General features: G+C 41.8%; 1 protein-coding gene across 1 annotated transcript; it reads right to left on the reverse strand.

Annotated features, from left to right (window-relative positions):
- Positions 1–480: 480 nt before the first annotated feature.
- Positions 481–23,012, reverse strand: PCYOX1 (prenylcysteine oxidase 1). The gene is given in 7 exon segments (XM_036872695.1): positions 481–3,820; positions 4,336–4,488; positions 4,844–5,055; positions 20,334–20,508; positions 21,536–21,644; positions 21,646–21,743; positions 22,842–23,012. Coding segments are annotated over 7 exon segments (1,491 nt in total). The 5' UTR covers positions 22,927–23,012; the 3' UTR covers positions 481–3,161.
- Between the last annotated feature and the right edge of the window lie 228 nt (positions 23,013–23,240).

A 23,240-nucleotide genomic window follows, 5' to 3' on the forward strand; every position in this document is an offset into this window, starting at 1 on the left:
TTAAAATACAAGAGTCTTAACTAAATATGAAACATTGGCAAGGATGCCCATTTTCTGTATCTTTTACCTCTGAACAGAGATAAAGAAGCTGCAAGCCTGAGTGGGTTTCTTCTGAAACATTAACTGGAATTTTCAAAGTTCTTGTGATAACTTTGACGGACTCTGACTTTTTCACATACGTTTACATTCCAAGTACGGTTTTGCTCAAACAACACAGGTTTGAACTGTGCAGGCCCACTTCTATACAGATTTTTTCCAAAATAATTTTGGATTATTAGTAAATAATTTACTAATACTACAGTGCTACACCATCCATGATGGTTTGAATCCACGGATTCTGAACTGGATGGAGGAACCACATGTGCAGAGGGCTGACTGTAAGTTACACGCAGATTTTTGGCTGCTCGGGGGTCGGCGTCCCTACCCACCACATTGTTGAAGGGTCAACCGTATAGTACAACAGAAGTAAAACACAGGAAGTCATGATATCATGGTTTTATTTTGAACATACGTGGGAAATTTTTTTGAATACAGGAGTAGAAATACAATTCCAGAGAAAAACATTCCAGTGCATTGTGGTTCTTTGTGGAGTAGAAGATAGTGATAACGCTGCCCGTGATATATTCACCTAGTTCATAAATTTTATGGTTCACAAACTCAAATGAGAGAGATTTTACAGATGGTTGTATCATAAACCTAACTTTAAGAAACCTATCAAGCAAATGCTTAAGCTTCTTTTTGTAATCTGGTCAAAAGCCTACAAATCATGAATCGCTTTAAAACTGGAGAGTGGGGTGTACACACAGTATGTGAGGTACTTGTAAAGTATAATAAAATGGGTGGCTTATGTGTATGTAAAGTGGTATTTCCTATTTATAGGAAATGTTTACAGCAAAAGAATAGCGAGAGGGATCAAACTAACGAAGGCCAATACATTTTTATTTTTCCATTCTCCTCTTTTTAATTCTTGACGAATGTCGACAAGCTTGTGTTTTTTGCAGCCACGTAGAGATGAATTGTTGAACTGGTTTTCTAAGTGTGGTTCCTAGACCATTACCATCACCTAGGAACATAACAGAAATGCAGTCTTTCGTATGCCACTCCAGACCTACTGAAACAAAATTCTGGGGGTGAGGCTCAGCAATGTTTTAACAAGGCTTCCAGTTGATTCCGATGCACACTCAAGTTGGAGAACCACTGGAGCAGAACTTGGCCTTCATTCAGCCCCTGCATAATTTTTACCAGTCTCTTCTGTAAAAAGATGATTTGAGCGGCCTCCTGGGATAATGGGCCCTGATAGGATTTTTCTTCCAATTAAAAAAAAAAAAGTTTTTTTAATACTGTAATTGCATTAATACTAATATGCTTGACATACGGATAACCTGTTTTGCTCTTTGAGGAAACAACTTCAGATGCCTTGTTGGAAAACAGAGTTGGGTTTGATATAACAGCAACCTTTTAAATTGGTGTTCTAAGTAAAAATATATCCAATCGCAAAACAAGTCTGTAAGTGATAGAAATTAAATTACCTCATTAGTATTCACCCACTTTTAGCATATACATAATAGTATTACACTCTCTACATAACTGTCTTCATTAAACCACAAAAGGAAAAAATATGAATGTGTCAACATACTTAAGAATAAAAATAGTAAAAAGCTGACCCTTTGACAAACTATAAATTTAATTCCTGCCTCTACATCAAATATATCTTGGCAGTTTTATCAGCATATTAATATTCACAATTGTAATAGAGAAGAAATTGTTTTAAGAATCAACGTTCTCTTTTTTGCTATAATCTGGAGGACTTTTTTTTTTTTAAACAATACATGTAACTTGGTTGCAGTTACTTTTAGAATTCACAAGCTTTTACTTGTCCTGTCCTTCCAGTGACTAAAAGGACAGTCACTCATGATCTTTGTACAGATGGAGAACTGGTTCTCAAGTTTGGCTACATATTAGAATCATTCAGGAGGCACTCCTACAGGTGATTCCAGTGTACAGCTGAGGCTCAGAACCAGGGCCCCAAAAGATTTCAGCAAGCAATTTCTCAACCAAAATGCTACAGTACCTTTAGAAGCATTTAACAGTTTGAACATACACTGGATCTGATCAAGGAAGGTGTCTTGCTGAATATCCTACTCTAGTGCCAACTGCTCTGGAGTAATCTAAGTCGCCTCTGCTGTGAGACTGTCAATGCATCTTACTATCAAGATTACTAGAGTTCTCACTGAGAGAAATCATTCTTTGCAACATGGACCCGCTTTGATAATGGATTGGGTTTCTTGGGACTTTTAAGGCACTAAAAACCCTTGGGAAACATCATAAACCGCCACCATCAGTGAATCTCAACCCAGGATGCAAGTTAGGAACTTTCAAAAGCTACAAAAAGCTGAGGTCCTATCCTCCATCAACTAAATCAGAATCTCTGCTGTGGAGCTCTATCACTATTTTTAAAAGCTCCTCAGGTGAGGGTTTGATAATAGAAGGCCAATTTCTTAAATCAATAGCCTGTACTTTTCATTTTACTTAAGATTTTTGTATGACATCTTAAATTTATACTAAACTAAGACTTCTGAATTTCACCCCCAATAAAATAGAGACAGAAGCAATGAAAAGAACATTCTGAAAGTCAAGGCTTCAAGCATGGGCATATGTACTTTGAAAAATATAAATTACTAAAGCCAGGCATAAGATACCAGCTCCCATAGTAGTTGTATCTGACTGAAGATCACATCCAGCTGCGAAGCACAAATGAACTAGTCCCGAACTAAAAGATAAGTCTTCCTCAAGTGCTCAGCTTAAAATGCTTTAAGGTTTGGTTCAGGGCCCCACCCCAGACCTATTAAATCAGAATCTCCAGAGGAGCTAGAGAATCTGTACGTTTAACAAACTCCAGATGATTCTTACGATCAGAGAAGTTTGGGAAACGCTGCTGATGGATATTAAAGAAAGAATAAAGAAATTTTGGAGATGCAATAGTTATGCCTTCATGCTTAATTAGAACCTTGTATTTCTCATGATTCACCGGGATTATTTTTGTTAAACAATGATAACGGCAAAATATCTGATTCAAAATCATCTCTGCTCAGACTGTGTTCTTTTTTGCCAGTGATAATTCCATTTGGAACCAGGAGGGGAAAAAAAGAAATAGTGGTATTTCATAGTTCAGTTTTAAGTTTCTCATATAACTCCTCCTGGTCAATCATGTGTGTGTGCCCGTTCCAGCGGTGATAGGCGAGGAGAGCAGCATTGTAGCCTGCAACAGCACTCATTTCCATGGCACTTGCTGCAACCTCCATGCCGTTGAGGTAATAAAGTCGATCGTGGAGTATGATGGAAGGGCATTTCTCTGGAGGCGTATAATGAGGGTATGCAAGCCATGACCGCTTCACAGCATAATCATAGGACACAAAGAGCTTTAAAATTTGTTCTTTAGTAAGAGGTCCTGCAGAAAAGATCTTCCAAACGTGTGCCCTATCCGCTTTTGGTTGAGGATTATTATTTTCTTCTACAGAAGACACAAACCCAATGCTGTTAATGAACAAATCTGGATTATCAGTGGTTAAGATTGTACCGAGATCAAACTCATCTAAGGCTCTAGAGGTAAAGACAGTTGAATTCAACTGCCCCTTAATTAAAGTTGTCACTAAAGGTTCGTAGTATTGATGGAATTCCTCAATTGGAGGATCAAAGTTGAGAAAAGTTATATTGGACATTTTTCGGTTCAATGGAGTGGCCACCAGGACGATGTCATAGAAATCTGAATGGGTCTCAGATCCAGTTTGGTAGACCGCTTCATACACCTTTGTGGGATTTCCTAGAGGAAATAAGGAAGCATACATTTTTTTTAATGTTTCTAACATACTATATTTTATACCTTCTAAAAATAATTCTATACCTTCTTAATAGTTTCTCTATAATTCTAAGGAATTAAACAAGTTTTATCCCTTAAGATAATTATCCCTTGCATTTGTATTACAATGAGGCCAATTTTCTACTTGGAATGGAAATAAAATCTTGTCAATAAGTACAAAATATGAAACTTTTACTTTTGAGGATGAAATTGTTTTTTAAATCCGAAGAGTCATGCTGCTGTACTTGAGCACATTTATGAATATTTCTACATGACATACAACACCTCCAATTTAAAATTCCATCATTTGGGACTTCCCTGGCCGTCCAGTGCAGGGGGCGCAGGTTCGATCCCTGGTCAGGAAACTAAAATTCCATCATTTGGAACTGAGTGAGAGATGGAGAAAGAGGTTTTTCTCCCTGAGCAATTATTTTCTGCAGGGAAAATTAGGGAACAATAAAATAGAAGTTCAAGTTTACCTGTCTGCTTGGTCCTTGTTTTCTCCTCTATGGACATTACTGAGCCAGATATAAGATTGCTTTTGGAAGCCTGAAGGAGCCGTGAGCAAACAAGTTTATTGCCACCTTTTACTGCCCAAAGGCCAGGATCAGTACAGGACATTGACACTGCCCCTGTCAGCGGTAGGAAGAAAATGTGTTTTAATTCTGACTCTGTAAGAGGCCCTCTACCCCCTCTCCCTTCCCAATTAGCTGAGCCCTGCTCCAAATGTCTTTAGACATTGCCAAATGGCCCTGGGAGCAAAATCTCCCCCAAATGAGAAGCATTCAACTAATAAAAGCTAAAGACTCTGTTCCCATAGAAATGCACATTTACAATACACAATTTTGCCAACATTTTTATTGTGTCTGAGGTTTCACAAAGAAAGGTAGTCTTCTCCAAATCATGACCTAAAGTAAGGAACCATCATAGCATCAGGTAAACCACTCTGTAAACTAATGTTCGTAACTATTCCAAGCCCTGACTTACCTACAAAGCCATTGATGTTCATGGTTTGGCCATAATTGATCCTCATGACAGGAGTAATAATTTCATCGAGGAACTTCTCAGAAAAGCCTGCTTTCTGCAAGGTTTCAAGAAGTGATCGGTTAAATAATCCAAGGTAGTCGTCCCCTCCTAGGGAATGTAGTAACTTTTCTACGCTACTGAAGGCATAGTCATGAGATTGGTAGCGGTAGATCCTTTTGAACAGAAAGGAAATGGCCATTAAACACCAAACAAGACAGGGGGAAGGGTACACATAAAGAAGGAAAATAGCATTCTAAGACTCAAAGTGACTTTCATGTGTCCTTCTGATGAGTTCCTACCTATCCTGTGAGATGCACCTCAGTCACCATCTGCCCCAGGTATCCCAGAGGTTCTTGGCCTCCCTCTCCCTCCGCCTCCTCTGGGGCAAGTCCACTGTCCTTTATATACACTCTTCTGCATTAATATGGTCACTGGGAGCACCTTTCAAGAAGTAGGTATGTCTTATGCATCTTATCTTGAGCACACTTAGACATGTCTAAAGTTAAACTTTACCTTTCCACTAGACTTGATCCTCTCTCCTCCCACAACCAAAAATAACGAGTTACTCCCAACATCCTACATGTCATCCTCAGTTCATCTAGTTTCAAATTTAAACATTTCACTTCTCCTCTCTGCTTCTCCCACCTAAGAAGGAAACCAACCTTATCAATCTTTCTAACATCTCTTCTGTTACTTCATTCTCATCTCCCTGATCTTAAATGAGGATTTATATTCAAACTACTAAAATGAATAACTGATCTACCTGCCTCTAGGTTTCTCTTCTTTGAAACATTTATGAATCTCCCAGATGTCCTAAAATACCCTTATTTTGTCATCCATCCACTTACTCAAAAAACATCTTGCGTATTACTGTTACTTACTAAAGTTCTGACATTAAAAAAAAAAATCATGGATTTTTAGAGCCAAACTCATCAAGTCTAACTAACTCCTTTGCTCAGCTGCAGATAAAGAAACCAAGTAGAAGTTAAAGAACTTGTCTAAAAGTCACATGGCAAGTAGGAGACTCAAGAACCACTATCCCCCTCTGCCTTCAACCACACACACACACAATCTTCCACTTGAAAACAGCTGACCCATTCATTCACTGCTCTCTAAACATGCTCTGGATACTGCTCCCAAACACTGCACTACCTCTTCCCTCCATCTGGAATACACTTCCCATCCCTAATCATAGAACAACTAGCTACACTTTCCTTCAGAGCCTGAATCCCACCCCCTTAGCAAAGTCTTACCCAACTTCCCAGTCCACAGTGATGTCATCACCTCCAAGAGTCCCATAAAACTTAGCACTCATGCTCAGCACTTAGATACTACTTCAAATTATTTAATTGTTAGGAACTATCACCTGACATTTCTCTGCACTTTAGAGACTTGAAAAAATGTTCACATAAATTAGTTCATGTAATAATTCAATACATATTTTTTCAGGTTCCAAGTGATACAAAAATGAGGAAGACATGGTTTCTTTCTCTCAAGGAACTTACAGTTAGGAACAGGTACTCAGGCATATGCACAGATAAGTGTATGAAGGAAAGGAAGAAATAAATGCCAAGGAAAGATCTCTACCAGTGATCATAGAAGAGTTTTTACATCAAATTTCTTCTCTCAAAATAATCTGTAATTTTTTTAAAGAGCAGAGATAATGTCATATCCATTTCAACATTACCTACTGTCTAACGGTGTAGTATACAAAATGCTGAATATATCTTTGTGGAAAAATTCTCAGTGCCAAAACTGAGAAATTAAAATAATTCCTTCCAGCCATACCGTTTGGCTTGTAGTCCCTAGGAAGTTGGAAAAAGTAAGATGAAAACACTGAGTTCTTCAGAAAAATAACACACTGAATACCTCATACAATGAAGAGCAATCTTTTGCTAATGATCAGCATGACAAAATAGTAGCCAATTAAATAACTTAAATATGATGTTATAAAAAAATTATTCCCTGCCTCCTCCCACCTGAGCCCCAACCCCACTCAAACAAGCCTCCTAAGTAAAGGCCTCATAGAGGGTGACATGAGACAATATATACTGTATAAACACTGAGCACTGTAACTGCTTTACAATACTAGTTGCATTACAGCGGTCCCCAACCTTTTCGGCACCAGGGACCAGTGCCATGGAAGACAATTTTTCCACAGACGGGGCGGGGGGTATGGTTCAGGAGGTAATGCGAGCGACAGGGAGCGGCAGATGAAGCTTCGCTCACTTGCCCAGCCCACTCCCCCCACACCCCCACCCACACCCCCGTCCCCGCTCACCTCCTGCTGTGTGGCCCGCTTCCTAACAGGTCCGAGGCCCAGGGGTTGGAGACCCCTGCGTTAGAATGCCTATTTACGGGCTTCCCTGGTGGTGCAGCGGTTAAGAATCCGCCTGCCAATGCAGGGGACACGGGTTCCAGCCCTGGTTCGGGAAGATCCCACATGCCGTGGAGCAACTAAGCCCGTGCGCCACAACTACTGAGCCTGCGCTCTAGAGCCTGCGAGCCACAACTACTGAAGCTCGCGCACCTAGAGCCTGTGCTCTGCAACAAGAGAAGCCACCGCAAGGAGAAGCCTGTGCACCACAACGAAGAGTAGCCCCCACTCACCGCAACTAGAGAAAGCCCGCGCATAGCAACGAAGACCCAACACGGCCAAAAATAAATAATAAATGAAGTAAATAAATTTAATAAAAAAAGAATGCCTATTTACTAAAAAGTGAGACGTAACTAATAGTTTCTGCTAATCAGATTGCTTACACAAACTTCTTTTCTTTTTAAACTACATTTGTATAACCCCTACCCATTTATTCACTCATTCATTCATTTAGTCATTCAACAAATATTTATTTATGGAGCATCAACTTTGAGTCAGACACTGTTCTAGGTGCTAAGGATGCAGAAGTCAGTACTAACACAGAAAAAAGTCCCTGCTCTAATGGAGCTTTTGTTCTAGATGGGGAAACAGGCAATAAAATAAATAAAGAAATGCAAGCAAATTATATGACAGTTTAGAGGATGATAATTATCAAGGAGAAAAGTAAATCAAAAGTAAGATTGGAGGGCTTCCCTGGTGGCACAGTGGTTAAGAATCCGCCTGCCAATGCATGGGACACAGGTTCGAGCCCTGGTCTGAGAAGATCCCACCTGCCATGGAGCAACTAAGCCAGTGTACCACAACTACTGAAGCCCGCGCGCCTAGAGCCCGTGCTCCGCAACAAGAGAAGCCACCACGATGAGAAGCCCACGCACCGCAACGAAGAGTAGCCCCCACTCACCTCAACTAGAGAAAGCCCGCGTGCAGCAACGAAGACCCGATGCAGCCAAAAACAAATAAACAAAATTAAAAATAAAAATTTTTTTTTTAAAAAGTAAGATTGGAAATGCTTGGAGCTGACAGGGTTGCAACTCTAAATAAGATGATACAAAAAAATAAGTAGTCAAGGAACGCCTCACTGAGAAGGTGATCTGTCAGCAAACACCCGAAGGAGGTGAGGATACAAGCCTTGCAGGGACGGGAGTCGGGGGGAATATTTCAGACAGAGGTAAGAGCAGTGCAAAGGCCTTATGACAGCAGCATGCCTGGTATTGCAGCTGAAGCAGGGAGATCCAGGAGAACAGGTAGAGGCACAGACAGAAAAAAGTAGGGAAGGTGGGATGAAGCACTTCTACAGTAATTGAGTAAGGACCTTAGAAAATCTGCCCCTACGTAAAAGCAATGAGAACACTGACAAATACTGTCAACATCAACTTTTTCAGAACTCTGGAAATAAAATCCCAGGAGAATTTATTCAAGAAAAATGGCTGAATGTCTGTAAGAACAAATGAGCCTTGTGGTATTTTAACTTCCCCTATTCCCATTCCCCTCTTGCTAGCAACAAGGTAGCCTTCAAAATCAGCAGCCTTGCAACTACAATCCCTGTGAAACCAGCAAGCTGGCAGCCACAGGAGGGGATAAAACAGGCTTGGAGCATCCCAAAATTCCCATTCCCAGAGAAGTGCCACTTTTGCCCTATCTGGCAACTCACTCAAAAGCTCTATCCTCAGGGATTGTCCTTTCCTTTTTCTAAATACAATTTTTAAAGGATATACTCCATTTACAGTTATTACAAAATATTGGCTATATTCCCCAAGTTGCACAATACATCCTGTAGCCTATCTTACACCTAATAGTTTGTACCTCCCAGTCCCCCACCCCTGTATTCCCCCCCGCCCCACTGGTAACCATTAGTTTGTTCTCTGTATCTGTGAGTCTGTTTCTTTTTGTTATTTTCACTAGTTTGTTGTATTTTTTAGATTAGGGCTTGTCTTTTTTGACCTGATTCAGAGCTTGCTCTGTACAAACAGCCCATCCTGAGTGCATCTGTCAAAAACATCAGTGGCAATTTAACATCAGCTGCCTGAGGCTGTGATACCAACTGGGGCTAATAAGAGGCTTACCAAAAGATTTTTTTTTTAAATATTGGGGAATGAAAAACCCCAGTTCATTCCTGGGGACCTAGAAGCTCATGCCCATGTACAAGGCTGTCACATGCCCAGGAAAGACCTGAGAAGGCCCGAATCTGTCACCTCTGGCTGACCTTGAGGCTTTCAGCAAGCCAGAAGTAAAGGCTAAAGTAGAGTTGTAAACCACCCTCCAGAGCATTGCAAACATATCCCAACACACACACTTGAATAGCCATACATGGCAAAGAATACAGACTTCACAGAATCAGTCCCAGAAAGTCACTAAACAAACAAACAACAAAAACAACAAACCTGGGGTAAGGGAAATTCTGATTTCCAGAGCTGCCGTTTAATATTATTTTAAATGTCCAGTTTTCAACAAAAATCACGAGATACTCAGAGAAACATGAAAGTACGGCCCATACATGGGGTGGCGGGGGGGAAGGAGTCAACAGAAACTTTCCCTGAGAAAACCCAGACATTGGACCTACTAGACAAAGACTTTATTTATTTATTTATTTATTTATTTATTTTGGCCTCACTACACGGCACATGGGATCTTAGTTCGCCAACCAGGGACTGAACCCGCGACCCCTGCATTGGAAGCACAGAGTCTTAACCACTGGACCACCAGGGAAGTCCCATAGACAAAGACTTTAAATCAGCTATTATAAATATGTTCAAAGGAATCCATATCTAAAGAACTAGAGCAAGTATGAAAACAATGTTGATTAGAACAAATAGACTGTTAATAAAGAGAAAGCAATTATAGAAAAAAATTTAAAATTCTGGAGTTGAAAAGTATAGTCTGAAATTAAAAGTCCCTAGAGGGGCTCAACAGCAGATTTGAAACAGCAGAAGAAGCAGTGAATTTAAAGATAAGGTCAGTTGAGATTATACAATCAGGAACAGAAAGAATCAAGAGTTAAGAAAATGATCAGAGCCTCGGAGCCTGTGAGACAACAAAAAGCATACCAAGATACACATAACGGGAATCCTAGAAGGAGAGGAGAAAAAAGAAACGGACAAAAAATTTATGAAGAAATAATGGTCAAAAATTTCCCAAATTTGATGGAAGGCATTAATCTATACATCCAGGAAGCTCAACAAATCCAAAAAGGATAAACTCAAAAAAATCTACACCTAAACACATAATGGTTAAACTGTGGATAAATAAAAAGAAAATCTTGAAAGCAGCAAGAGAAAAGCAACTCATCCAGCAAAAACGATCCTTGGTAAGATTAGGAGCTGACTTCTCTTCAGAAGCCATGACGTCCAGAAGATAGTGGGATGACATATTGAAAATGCTGGGGAAAAAAAAGACTATTAACCAAGAGTTCTATATCCAGCAAAAGTAGCCTTCAAAAATAAAGAGAAATTAATATAATCCCAGGTAAACAAAAACAGATAATTTAACACTAGCAAACCTGCCCTACAAGAAATACTAAAAGTTGCCCTTCAGGCTGAGATAGCACCAGACAGAAACTCAAATCCACATGAAGAATGGGTAAAGGTAATTAAATAGGTAAATATAAAAGACAGTATAAAGATATACAGTTTACCCTTAAACAACACAGATTTGAACTGTATGGGTCCACTTATACACAAATTTTTCTAATAAATGTACAGTTGTGGCTCCATTTCCACAAATGCAGAACTCACAGATACAGAGGGCCAACTGTAAGAGATCTGAGCATCTGCAGATTTTGGTATCTGTGGGGTGGTCCTGCACCCAATCCCCTATGCATACCAAGGGACTACTGTATATGCTTGAAATTCTTTTCCCTTATCTGACTTTTTAAAAACTGCATAAAGCAATAATTATAAAACTAATAAGCTTATAGAACATAAAGACATAATTTGTATGACAATAGCACAAAGTATGGTGAGGTAACAAAGCTATATTGGAGTAAAGTTTTTGTGTACTATTGAAATTAAGTTGGTATTAATTCAATTAACATTGTTTTAAGCAATTAACATTATTTTAAGTTAAGATAGTAACTGTAATCCCCAGGGAAACTACTAACACAATAACAAAAATATGTATACTAAAAGAAACAGCAAGAGAATTAAAATGGTACACTCTCTAAAACAAAAGAAGGCAGCACCTAGAGGATGAATAAATTCTGGAGATCTAATGCACGGCATAATGATGATAGCCAACAATACTATTTTATATACTTCCAAGTTTCTAAGAGACTAGGTCTTAAATGTTCTTGCCACATAAAAGAAATAATAATTATGTGATATGACAGAGGTGTTAACTAGCTATGGTGGTAATCATAATGTAATATATATTATAAATGTATCAAATCAACACGTTGTACACCTTAAACTTACATAATGTCATATGTCAATTATATCTCAATTTTTTTTAAAGGCACTATATGCTAACAATGAACAATACGTAAAGGAAATGAAGAAAACAATCCATTACAATAGCCATCAAAAAGAATAAAATATTTAGGAGTAAACTTAACCAAGGAGACAAAAAGACTTGTACACTGAAAACTACAAAACATTGCTGAAAGACATTAAAGACATCCTGTGTTCTTGGATTGGAAGACCTGAAACTGTTAAAATGTCCATATTACCTAAAGTGATCTACACATTCAGTGCAATCCCTATCAAAATCCCAGTGACATTTTTTTTTTTTTTTGCAGAACTGGAAAAAATTCCTAAAATTCACATGGAATTTCAAAAAATCCCAAATAGCCAAAACAATATGGAGAAAGAAAAACAAAGCTGGAGGTTTCACATTTCCTGATTTCAAAGCATAATACAAATCTACTGTAATCAAAACAGTTTAGTGCCAGCATAAAAACAGACATACAGATCAGTGAGTGGAACAAAACAGAGAATCCAGAAATAAACTCTCATGTATATCATCAAATGTTCATCAAAAGTGCCCAGGCTACACAATGGGGTAAAGAATAGTATCTTCAACAAATGGGCCTGGGAAACTGGATATCCACATGCAAAAAAATGAAACTGGACCCTTACCTTAGATGATATACAAAAATTAATTCAAAATGGATTAAAGACAAAAACATAAGACCTGAAACTATAGAACTCCTGGAAGAAAACATAGGGAGAAAGCTTCATGACACTGGATTTGGCAATGATCACCTGGATATGGCAACGAAAGCAAAAAGAGATAAATGGGACTGCATCAAACTTAAAAACATCTGTGCAGTGAAAGAAACAATCAACAGAGTGAACAGGCAACCTACAAAATGGGAGAAAATATTTGCAAACCATGTATCTGATAAGGGTTTAATATCTAGAATATATAAAGAACTCTTACAACTCAGCAACAACAAAAATCCAATTAAAAAATGGGCAAACAATTTAAATAGATATTTCTCCAAAGAAGACATACAAATGGCCAACAAGCATAGGAAAAGATGCTCAAGAGGGACTCCCCTGGTGGCAGAGTGGTTAGGAATCCGCCTGCCAATGCAGGGGACACGAGTTTGAGCCCTGGTCCGGGAGGATCCCACATACCGCGAAGCAACTGAGCCCATGCACCACCAACTACTGAGCCTGTACTCTAGAGCCTGCAAGCCACAACTATCGAGCCTGACTGCCACAACTACTGAAGCCCACGTGCCTAGAGCCCATGCTCCGCAACAAGAGAAGCCACCGTGATGAGAAGCCCGCACACTGCAACAAAGAGTAGCCCCCGCTCGCCGCAACTACAGAAAAGCCCGCGCGCAATGAAGACCCAACACAGCCAAAAATAAATAAATAAATTAAAAAAAAAAAAAGATGCTCAACATCACTAATCATTAGAGAAATGCAAATCAAAACCACAAAGAGATTATCATCTCACACCCATTAGGATGGCCGCTATCTAAAAAATAGAAAATAACAAGTGCTGGCAAGGGTGTAGAGAAATTAGAACCCTTGTGCATTGTTGGTGGGAACGTGAAATGGTGCAGCTGCTATGGAAAACAGTACGGTGTTTCCTCAAAAAATTAAAAGTAGGGCTTCCCTGGTGGTGCAGTGGTTGAGAATCTGCCTGCCAATGCAGGGGACATGGGTTCGAGCCCTGGTCTGGGAAGATCCCACATGCCGCGGAGCAACTAGGCCCGTGAGCCACAATTACTGAGCCTGCGCGTCTGGAGCCTGTGCTCCGCAACGAGAGAGGCCACGATAATGAGAGGCCCACGCACCGCGATGAAGAGTGGCCCCCGCTTGCCGCAACTAGAGAAAGCCCTTGCACAGAAACGAATACCCAACACAGCCATAAATAAATAAATAAATAAATAATTTTAAAAAAAAAAATTAAAAGTAGAATTACCAAAAGATACAGCAATCTCACTTCTAGGTATATATCCAAAAAAAGTGAAAACAGGATCAAAGAGATAACTGAACACCCACATTTACTGCAGCATTATTCACAATAGCCAAGGGTGGAAGCAACCCAAATATCCATCAAAAGATAAATGGATTAAAAAAAAAGAGACAGCAGTAATGGAGAAACAGAGGAACAAAAATGATATGAGACATATAGAGGGACTTCCCCAGCAGTCCAGTGGTTAAGACTCTGCCTTCCATTGCAGGGGGCACAGGTTCAATCCCTGGTGGGGAACTAAGATCCCACATGCTGTGTGGTACAGCCAAAAAAAAAAAGACATATAAAAAGCTAATATCAACAGTAATTAAACATAAATGGACTATACTCTCCAATCACAACACAGAGATTGGCAGACTGGATTTTAAAAATAATCATAATAATCCAACTTACCTTGTCTACAAGAAATACACTTTAGATTCAAAGACACAAATAGGTTGAAAGTAAAAAGATGGGAAAAGATATACCATGCAAACAGTAATGAAAAGAGAGCAGGAGTGGCTATACTAATATCAGAGAAAATAGACTTAAGACAAAAATTGTTACTAGAGACAAAGGAGGACATTTTATAATGATAAAAGGGTTACTCCATCAGGAAGACATAACAATTATAAACATATATGCACCTAACAACAGAGTTCCAAAATACATGAAGCAACACTGACAGAATTGAAGGGAGAGACAGACAATTCAACAATAATAGTCGGATACTCCAATATCCCACTTTCAACAATGGGTGAACAAGTACGCAGAATATCAACTGTAGATTAGTTCACCAGGGCTGCCATTACAAAGTATCACAGGCTGGCTGGCTTAAACAGAAATTTATTTCCAACAGATTTGGAGGTTACAAGTCCAAGATCACGGTGTTGGCAGGTTTGGTTTCTTCTGAGGCCTGTCTCCTTGGCTTGCAGATGGCCACCTTCTTGCTGTGTCCCCACATGGTCTTTCCTCTGTCTGTGCACATCCCTGGTGCCTCTTCTGTGTGTTCTAATCTACTCTTCTTATAAGGACAACAGTCAAATTGGATAGGGCCCAGCCTAACAGTTTCATTTTAACTTAATTACTTCATTAAAACCCTATCTGCAAATACAGTCATATTCTGAAGTACAGGAGGTTAAGGCTTTACCATATAAGTTTGGGGGTGGGGAGGACACACAACTCTGTCCATAACAAACAGGAAATTAAAAAATGATGAATGGGATTATCTACATCCTATCAGGTCTTCCAAGCCATGGTACAGATTTTGGCTATAACTCTGCATGAAATAGCCACTGAAAGTTTCTCAGCAGAGGAGTAATGTGATGACTCTTAGATTTTTAGAAAACTACTTTGGCTGCTATGCTGAAAACGGATTGTGATGACACAAAGGCAAAAGCTAGGAGATGAGTTGGGAGGTGTATTAGTTTCCTATTTCTGCAGTAACAAATTATCACAAACTCAGTGGCTTAAAACAATACAAATTTATTATCTTATGGTTCTGCAGGTTAGAAATCCAAAGTCAATCTCACTGGGCTAAAGTCAAGGTGTCAGCAAGGCTGGTTCCTTCTAGAAGCTCTGAGGGAAGAAATCATTTTCTTGCCTTTTTCAGTTTCTATAAGCCACCTTGGCTCATGGCCCCTCCAAGCATCACTCCAACTTCTTTCTTCCATCAACACATCTAATACTCGTTCTGATTCTCCTGCCTCCCTCTTATAAAAACTCTTGTGATTACATTGGGCCCAGCTAAGTAATTAAGAATTATCTCCCCTTTTCAAGATCCTTAACTTAATCTTATCTACAAACTCCCTTTTACCATGTAAGATAACACATTCACAGGTTCCAGGGATTAGAATGTAGACATCTTGCAGAGGGAGGAAGGCATTATTCAGCCCACCACAGGAGGCTATTCCAATAATCCAGACAGGACCTCCCTGGTGGTCCAGCAATTAACACTCTGTGCTTCCAATGCTGGGGATGCGGGTTTGATCCCTGGTTGGGGAACTAAGATCCCACATGCCGCCAGACAAGAGATAATGGTGGTTTGGATCAAAGTGGTAGCAGTGATGGTGGTGAGAAGTGGTGAAATTCTGAATTTATTTTAAAGACTGACAGGATTCAAGACAGACTGGATTTGGGAAATGAGAAAACAAAAAGAATAAAAAATGACTTGTTAGGAGTAACTTTTTTCCTTTTAGGAAAAAAAAAAAGGGGTGTTTATAAAGCCTTTCACTATGAGTCCTATCAGTCTCAGATCAAGAAGTGTTAAGGATCTAACATGTCCCCAGAAATGCACTAAGTGCTAGAGACAAGAATGAGCTTGAACCCAGCCTATAAGCCAAGATATCTCAACAGGAAGCCATTTTGTGGACCACAGGATTCAATTCAACAAATATGTGACTGAATATCTACGACATTCTGGCTAATATGCATACTACAGAACAACACAAGTGTGTGTGTGGTGTGCACCATATAATACTTAAGAAATGTTTGAAAAGAGAGATGAATGGTGACTAGAGTATTAGGAAAGGGGTGAGATAAGACATGAATTTGGGAATTAAAAATGGCATCCAACCAGAAAAACTGCATAAATAAATGCTCAGAACTGGAAACTGACTTGGCAAGTGTGGATATCATGGGCAGCAGGATCTCCACCCAAGTACCTTCAACAGCAAAGAAAAATGCATACTCCCAGGGGTGTGGGGTGTTGCCTACCACAAGCTTGAACCCTCTTTCAAGTATCATGGTTTACTACTATCACATGGGCCTTTGCTCACACCATGCACACTCTGAAATAGAAGCACAAAAATGACAATGTACCTCCCCAAAGCTGGTCAACAAATCTCCCAAAAGTTTCTACAGAAGATCACACAAGCCACTTTCAAAAGGAGCCAACTGGATCTGTCATATATATCCAAAAAAGGGAGAAAATATGTTGAGCAAGGACTTCAGGTTTCTTACACCATTCAAAGAAAAACTCAAGAATATTCTCCAATTACACATTTTAACCTAGTGGTTCTCAACCCTGATTATAGGCAAGATTCACTTGAGGTGAACACACCAATGCCCAGATGCCTACTCCAAACCAATGAAATAAAAATTCTCTAGGAGTAGAGCACAGCATTCTTTTTTTTTTTTTAATTTATTTTCTGCTGTGTTGGGTCTTCATTGCTATGCGAGGGCTTTCTCTAGTTGTGGCGAGTGGGTGCTACTCTTTGTGGCAGTGCACGGGCTTCTCATTGCGGTGGCTTCTCTTGTTGCGGAGCACAGGCTCTAGGCGCACAGGCTTCAGTAGTTGCAGCACACGGGCTCAGTAGTTGTGGCACACGGGCCCTAGAGCGTGTGGGCTTCAGCAGTTGTGGCGCGCGGGCTCAGTAGTTGTGGCTCGCAAGCTCTAGAGCACAGGCTCAGTAGTCATGGCACAGGGGCTTAGTTGCTCCGCAGCATGTGGAATCTTCCCGGACCAGGGACTGAACCTGTGTCCCCTGCATTGGCAGGCAGATTCTTAACCACTGTGCCACCAGGGAAGTCCCACATCATTCTTATTTTTAAAACATCTCCATGTTGGGAATTCCCTGGTGGTCCAGTGGTTAGGACTCCGCACTTCCACTGACGGGGTCCCAGGTTGCATCCCTAGTTGGGAACTAAGATCCTGCAAGCCACGCAACATGGCCAAAAAAAAAAAAAAAGATCCCCATGTGAATATAATGTACAGCCAGGATTAATAACTACTACTTTACTGAAATGTTGGGGATTTCACTGTTCCAGATTCCTCTTTGGCAACCTCTGTGGCTCCCAATCCTGGTTTTTGTGACATGGGTGATATTACAAATATTAAATAACTGGTACAACATTAAACAGAAAGTAGACTGACTACAGCACTGGAACTGAGTCAAGACTCCCTGCTGGGGCAGTGGAGGAGACTCCCAGAGAAGAGAAAACATGCAGGTAGTAGCTATTTCACAAGTCCAGCAGTATTTCACTACTTTAGCAACCGGCACATGCTGGCTCAATACCTGCCCTTTCTCCAACTATCTCATAGGGTATGACAAAATTATCAAAATAAGATCTGCATGTTCTTGATTTATTGAAAGAAACAGAAATGTATGATGGATGGCCCTTTAAACAACATAAAGGTCAGAGCTCTATAATCAAGTATCAAAGATACACTGGAGGGTGGCAGTAATTCCATAAAGTTTGGGAATTGTTTTCTAAAATCAAAAATAGTATAATCTACAGGGAACTATATTCAATATCCTGTGATAAACCATAACGGAAAAGAATATGAAAAAGAATGTATATATATATGTATAACTGAATCACTTCACTGTACAGCAGAAATTAACACATTGTAAATCAACTATACTTCAATAAAATAAACTTTTAAAAACAGTATAATCCATGTATCCCCCTCACTGGTCTTTTTCACAGTTCTATAATACCCTGAATTCACTTCAAAAGTGATTTCTTAATTTCTCAAAGGGCAATTCTCTACATGTCAAGAAAACTGACACACACAGGCAAGGCTGTATCTGAGGCCATGTGAACTTGATTTTCCTGCTGAGGATGCAGCAACATGCCACCTTTCTTTAAAAAGTGACTGGCTGAAAAAAAAAAAAAAAAAGTGACTGGCTGTAATGCAGGGGACAAGGGTTCGATCCCTGGCCCGGGAAGATCCCACGTGCTGCGGAACAACTAAACCCATGCACCGCAACTACTGAGCCTGCGCTCTAGGGCCCGCGTGCCGCAACTACTGAACCTGCATGCTGCAACTACTGAAGCCCACGTGCCTAGAACCTGTGCTCCGCAATGAGAAGCCACCGCAATGAGAAACCCATGCACCACAAGGAAGAGTAGCCCCCGCTCACTGCAACTAAAGAAAGCCCACACGCAGCGATGAAGACCCAACGCAGCCAAAAAATAAAAAATTTAAAAAAAAAAAGTGACTGGCTGTCTCTACACAAATTCTATATATTTTCCTAGTAAACTGCTTGTCTCTCTACTAGAATATGTATTCTTTGAGGGCAGGGACATGTTCTGGGTTCTACATCTTTAAGACCTAGAATACTGCCTGGCACATAATAAGTACTCAATATTTGGTGAATGAACAACGAATGAATGACTACTTTAAAACAACCTGCACTATACCTGAACTTAACGTACCCGCTGGAAAGGAGCTTAAGAAATTGACCTCAGAACGATGTTTAGAAAGAAAGAAATCCCTAACTACTATAAGTTACAGAAACTAGAGTACATTTATCCTATTCACCTCTTACATTTGTGCTGGGCAATACTTGGTCATATGACATGTAATTTTACCTTTTTTTTTTTTTAACAGACTTAATTTTATTTATTTTTTTTGGCTGCATTGGGTCTTCGTTGCTGCACACAGGCTCTCTCTAGTTGTGGAGAGTGGGGGCTAATCTTCTTTGCAGTGCACAGGCTTCTCCTTGCGATGGCTCCTCTTGTTGTGGAGCATGGGCTCTAGGCACATGGGCTTCAGCAGTTGCAGCACGCAGGCTCAGCAGTTGTGGCACGCAGGCCCTAGAGAACGTGGGTTTTGGTAGTTGTAGCGTGCAGGCTCTAGGGCGCACGGGCTCAGTAGTTGTGGCTCGCGGGCTCTAGAGCGCAGGCTCAGCAGTTGTGGCGCACGGGCTTAGTTGCTCCACAGCATGTGGGATCTTCCCCGACCAGGGATGGATCCTGTGTCCCCTGCATTGGCAAGGGGATTCTCATCCACTGCACCACCAGGGGAAGTCCCTAATTTTACCTTTTTAACAATTATTTTATTATGTTGGCACAGTCACAGTAATGAAACATTATTAGCATTTACAAGCTGAATTTCTCCAGGATCTAAAACTGTAAACCAGCATAAAAATTAGCACATGCCAATGACCTTAAAAAAAAAATAGGTTGTATCTTTCAAAGGTAGACTGGTTATCTTATGGTATTTTTCCTACTTACCAAAGCAATGCATATTCATACATAAAGAAATTTTTGAAAATACAGAAAAACATAGAGAAGGAAAAGAGGCACCTGTATTCTCACTTCACAAGACAGTGTGGGAATTTAATATCCTAATTTAAATTCTTGGGGCTCAGGACTGATATTTCAGGCTGCTGGCTCACTGAAACATCATGTCACAGTTAAATAAAGCTCATTTAAGTTTTCTGATTCTTTCTACAAGCTCTTGTACACATCAGCTCATTCATCTACACACAACACTAAAACAGTTTCAAGATTAAGAGGGAGGACTCTGGAGCCAGACTGCCTGGGTGAGAACTCCAGCTCCACCAGTTACTAGGCGGGTGGACTTGCACACTTGAAACCTCTCTAAGCCTCCACCTTCCACACCTGTGAAAAGAAGCTAATAACAGTACTTACCTCAGAGAGCTGTCATGAGACTTGAAGGAGTTAATATTTGTAGAGCATTTTAAAGTGACTGGTAACATTAAATAAGCATTTGCAAAATATGTTTTCAGAAGCAAAAATAAACTACCCTTTCAGCTTCGAAGTGGATAAATGGTCTGCGTATTGTATACAAAACATTTTGCCTAACGATCTTAAAAACAGGCTGCGGTTAGGTAGAGAACTGTTCCGAGAAACTATAATTCCTACAGATCATCTAATAAAAAGTCTTAGGTTAAACGGAAGAGAAAGAATTACCTCATAAACTTGTCTAATATATCCTCTACCCACATGTGCATTCGGAGGGACTGAAATCCATAGTGCCAAATTAGTTTAATCATGTTTATTATAAACCAGCTGTTCTCCTCATATACCAGAGTCTCTCCGTTATACACCCCCACTAGGCCACTAGGGCTCTGAACAGCAGAGAGACCTGCAAAAACAAAGAAAGGTAGCTAAGTCAGTGGTTTCTGTACTGCTCAAATGAGAGAAGGTAATCTGAAGCTATCAGGGACATTCTGAAGTGAGTGAATTCGGGCTTCCCCCAGTTCTCAGGAGACATGTTAAAGGAGCTCTATCTTTAGAACAGTGGGTGATACACTAGACACCACACTTTCCAAAAGCGGATTCCCTGAAAGATGGGTTGGATGATCATGCAGATATATCAAAATGAGACTGGCTATAGTTAGTCTAAAAAGACTAAAAAGTCAAAAGAAAAAAAGAGGATGAGCTGAATTCAACTTAAAAACAGAAATGTCAGACATGACTCTTGGCAGCGTAAATGGCTCCTGACATACACTCGCCTTCATGGAGGAAAGAGGCCCAGGAGGCGTCCACCGGAGATGTGGCAAGCAGCTAAGGAAAAGAAGTCAGCCCCATCCCTGTGCAAATCCTATTTTGCATAACTGGATATTCCTGATAACTGGAAGAAGGCCAAAATTACACAACATTCCCTGAGGAAGGAGCCTGCAGAGGCCGGCCACGCTTCCCCCACACCTGTCCAGTGCCTCTGCTGGTAGGCAAGCAGTCCGATGTCCCAAGTTCTAGGCACATGTTTGCACCTACAGCTGTGTGAGTGACCTTAAGCCAGACAACACCTCAAGTCTCTGGGCCTCATTTCCCCAGCTGCAAAATGAGCACGCTAGGGTTTCTGCTAACTCAAACCATTCTTTGATTCTTTAACACGAACCCAGAGGTTTGAGAACCCACAGCAGCAGCCATCCCCACCCTGAGCCCCATGGCTGTAATTCCAGATAACTGAAGATACAGGTTAACTAGTGTCCCATTACAGCAGAGCAGCTCCTAAGGCAGTACCAACTGCTAGCAGGAAAGTGAGGAAAGCAGTTTTACCAGCTTCACTGTAAAAGACGATTAACAAGGCAGGAAAGTTTCAGTTCCCTATCTGATAACAATATCCATGCATACTGAAGTCTGCTTAGCTCTAAGGCCAAATTACATACCCAGGTCCTTGACAAAACGCTTCATGTGCAGATTTAAAGGATGGATGACAGAACCTCCTGACTCATATTCTTGCCCCTGCATAGTCACCGTGGCCAGACGGCCCCCCCCACCTCTCCTTTTCAAACACGTCAATCTTCACATCGTTCCCAAATTTCTGCCGCAGATAATAGGCTGCTGAAGTGCCACCAATGCCAGCTCCAATAATCGCTATGGGGGGAAAAAAAGGAACAGGTTTTTTTCCCTCTTACCAGCTTTGTAGGTTTGCTTTGTTTTTGAAAGGCCATAAATCAACAACAGACGTTGCTTAAGGCTGTTATCAACAATTTAGGGAAGCCTGGGGAGGGGGAGGCAAGTGGCAGCTGCAGTGAAGATAGAACTAAGAATCTGGACACTGCCCCCAGTCAAAAGTGGTAGTTACACTTTTTTTTTTTTTTTTTTTTTGCCAGATGGCCCAAGATTCTCACAGTTCGTTGCGGAAGGACCAAGTGGACCGCCGCACACCCTTCTTTGTGCCCAATGCAAAGGAACAGAGGAGGTGGGGCCTCTCCAGGACGCATTTCAAATAAAGTGGCCGCCATTTTTGCCTTGATTTGTTGTCTCGTTAATGTAAACAGGATAATGATTCCAAAGAACACGGCTTAAAGGGGAATAAAAGAACAAAGCAAAACAAAATAAACAGGGGGCAAACCACCAAAACGACTCAAACTAAAAGAGTGACTGTTTCGGCTGTGTAGTCGTCCTAGGCAGAGAACTTGTGCAAGCCAGGGGACTGTGCCAGCCGGCCGGCTTCAGCAAAGCGGACGGGGGAAGGGCACCCCAGCCCATCACTGGAAACAGACGCGGTCAGCGTGGTCAGCTTATCTGCGCTGCTTGGTGTGCTGTGCCCGCGTGCGCCTCTCATCTGCAGAGCGGAATTGGCCCGTCGCTCCCGGACCAGCCAGAAGACCGACCTCCCAACAAGTGCAGCAAGGGAAGGCCGCGGGAGGGGCCTCAGCCTCCCCGGAGCCCAAGGCCTCCGACTCAGGAGCTGCAGGGAGGCCTGGCGCCCGCCCGCCAGCCCGGGTCGCCCCCCTCCACGGCCCATTGCTCAAGTAGGCAAGTCTCCACGCCCGGGAAAGGGCGGTCCCTGGGGCACGTAAAGCGGTCCCGAGGCGCGAACAGGGAAGACCTCCACTTGCGCAGGGAGCTCGTTGTGCGCGGCCCGGCGGGCGTCGCGGGTGCCCGGCCTGGCGCATCAGGCAGCGGCCGCCGGGCGTGGGGCGCGCTCCCACCGCCCCCGCCGCGCGCCGCCTCCTTCTCGCCTACCGATATTCTCCGGCGGGGCCCGTGGCTCGGCGCTCCCGGGGAACCCCCAGCTGCACAGCAGCAACAACCCCAGCCACAGCCCCATGGTCAAGCAGGCGAGCCGTCCAGCGGTGCGCTCCACGACTCTCGGAGCGCTGCGGTCGAACTGGAAAGCCCAGCTGTCCGCCCGCATTTGAGTCTGCGCTCTCTGCCCGCCCCGCCCCCTGGCTGGCCTCGCCCCTCCAAGCCCCGCCCAGGTCCACCCCCAACCTACCCCGCTCTGCTGCACAGGCCCTTGACACCCCACGGCCGCCCTTGACACCCCAGGGCCACCCTTCCCTCCAAGAGCTGCCAACCCGGTCCTCTCGGTCCCCCAAGCCCGCCCTGCCCCTCCGAAGCCCACGTTGCTTCAGGGAGACA

This window comes from Balaenoptera musculus, chromosome 13, assembly GCF_009873245.2.
Source record: "Balaenoptera musculus isolate JJ_BM4_2016_0621 chromosome 13, mBalMus1.pri.v3, whole genome shotgun sequence".
NCBI lineage: Eukaryota > Metazoa > Chordata > Mammalia > Artiodactyla > Balaenopteridae > Balaenoptera > Balaenoptera musculus.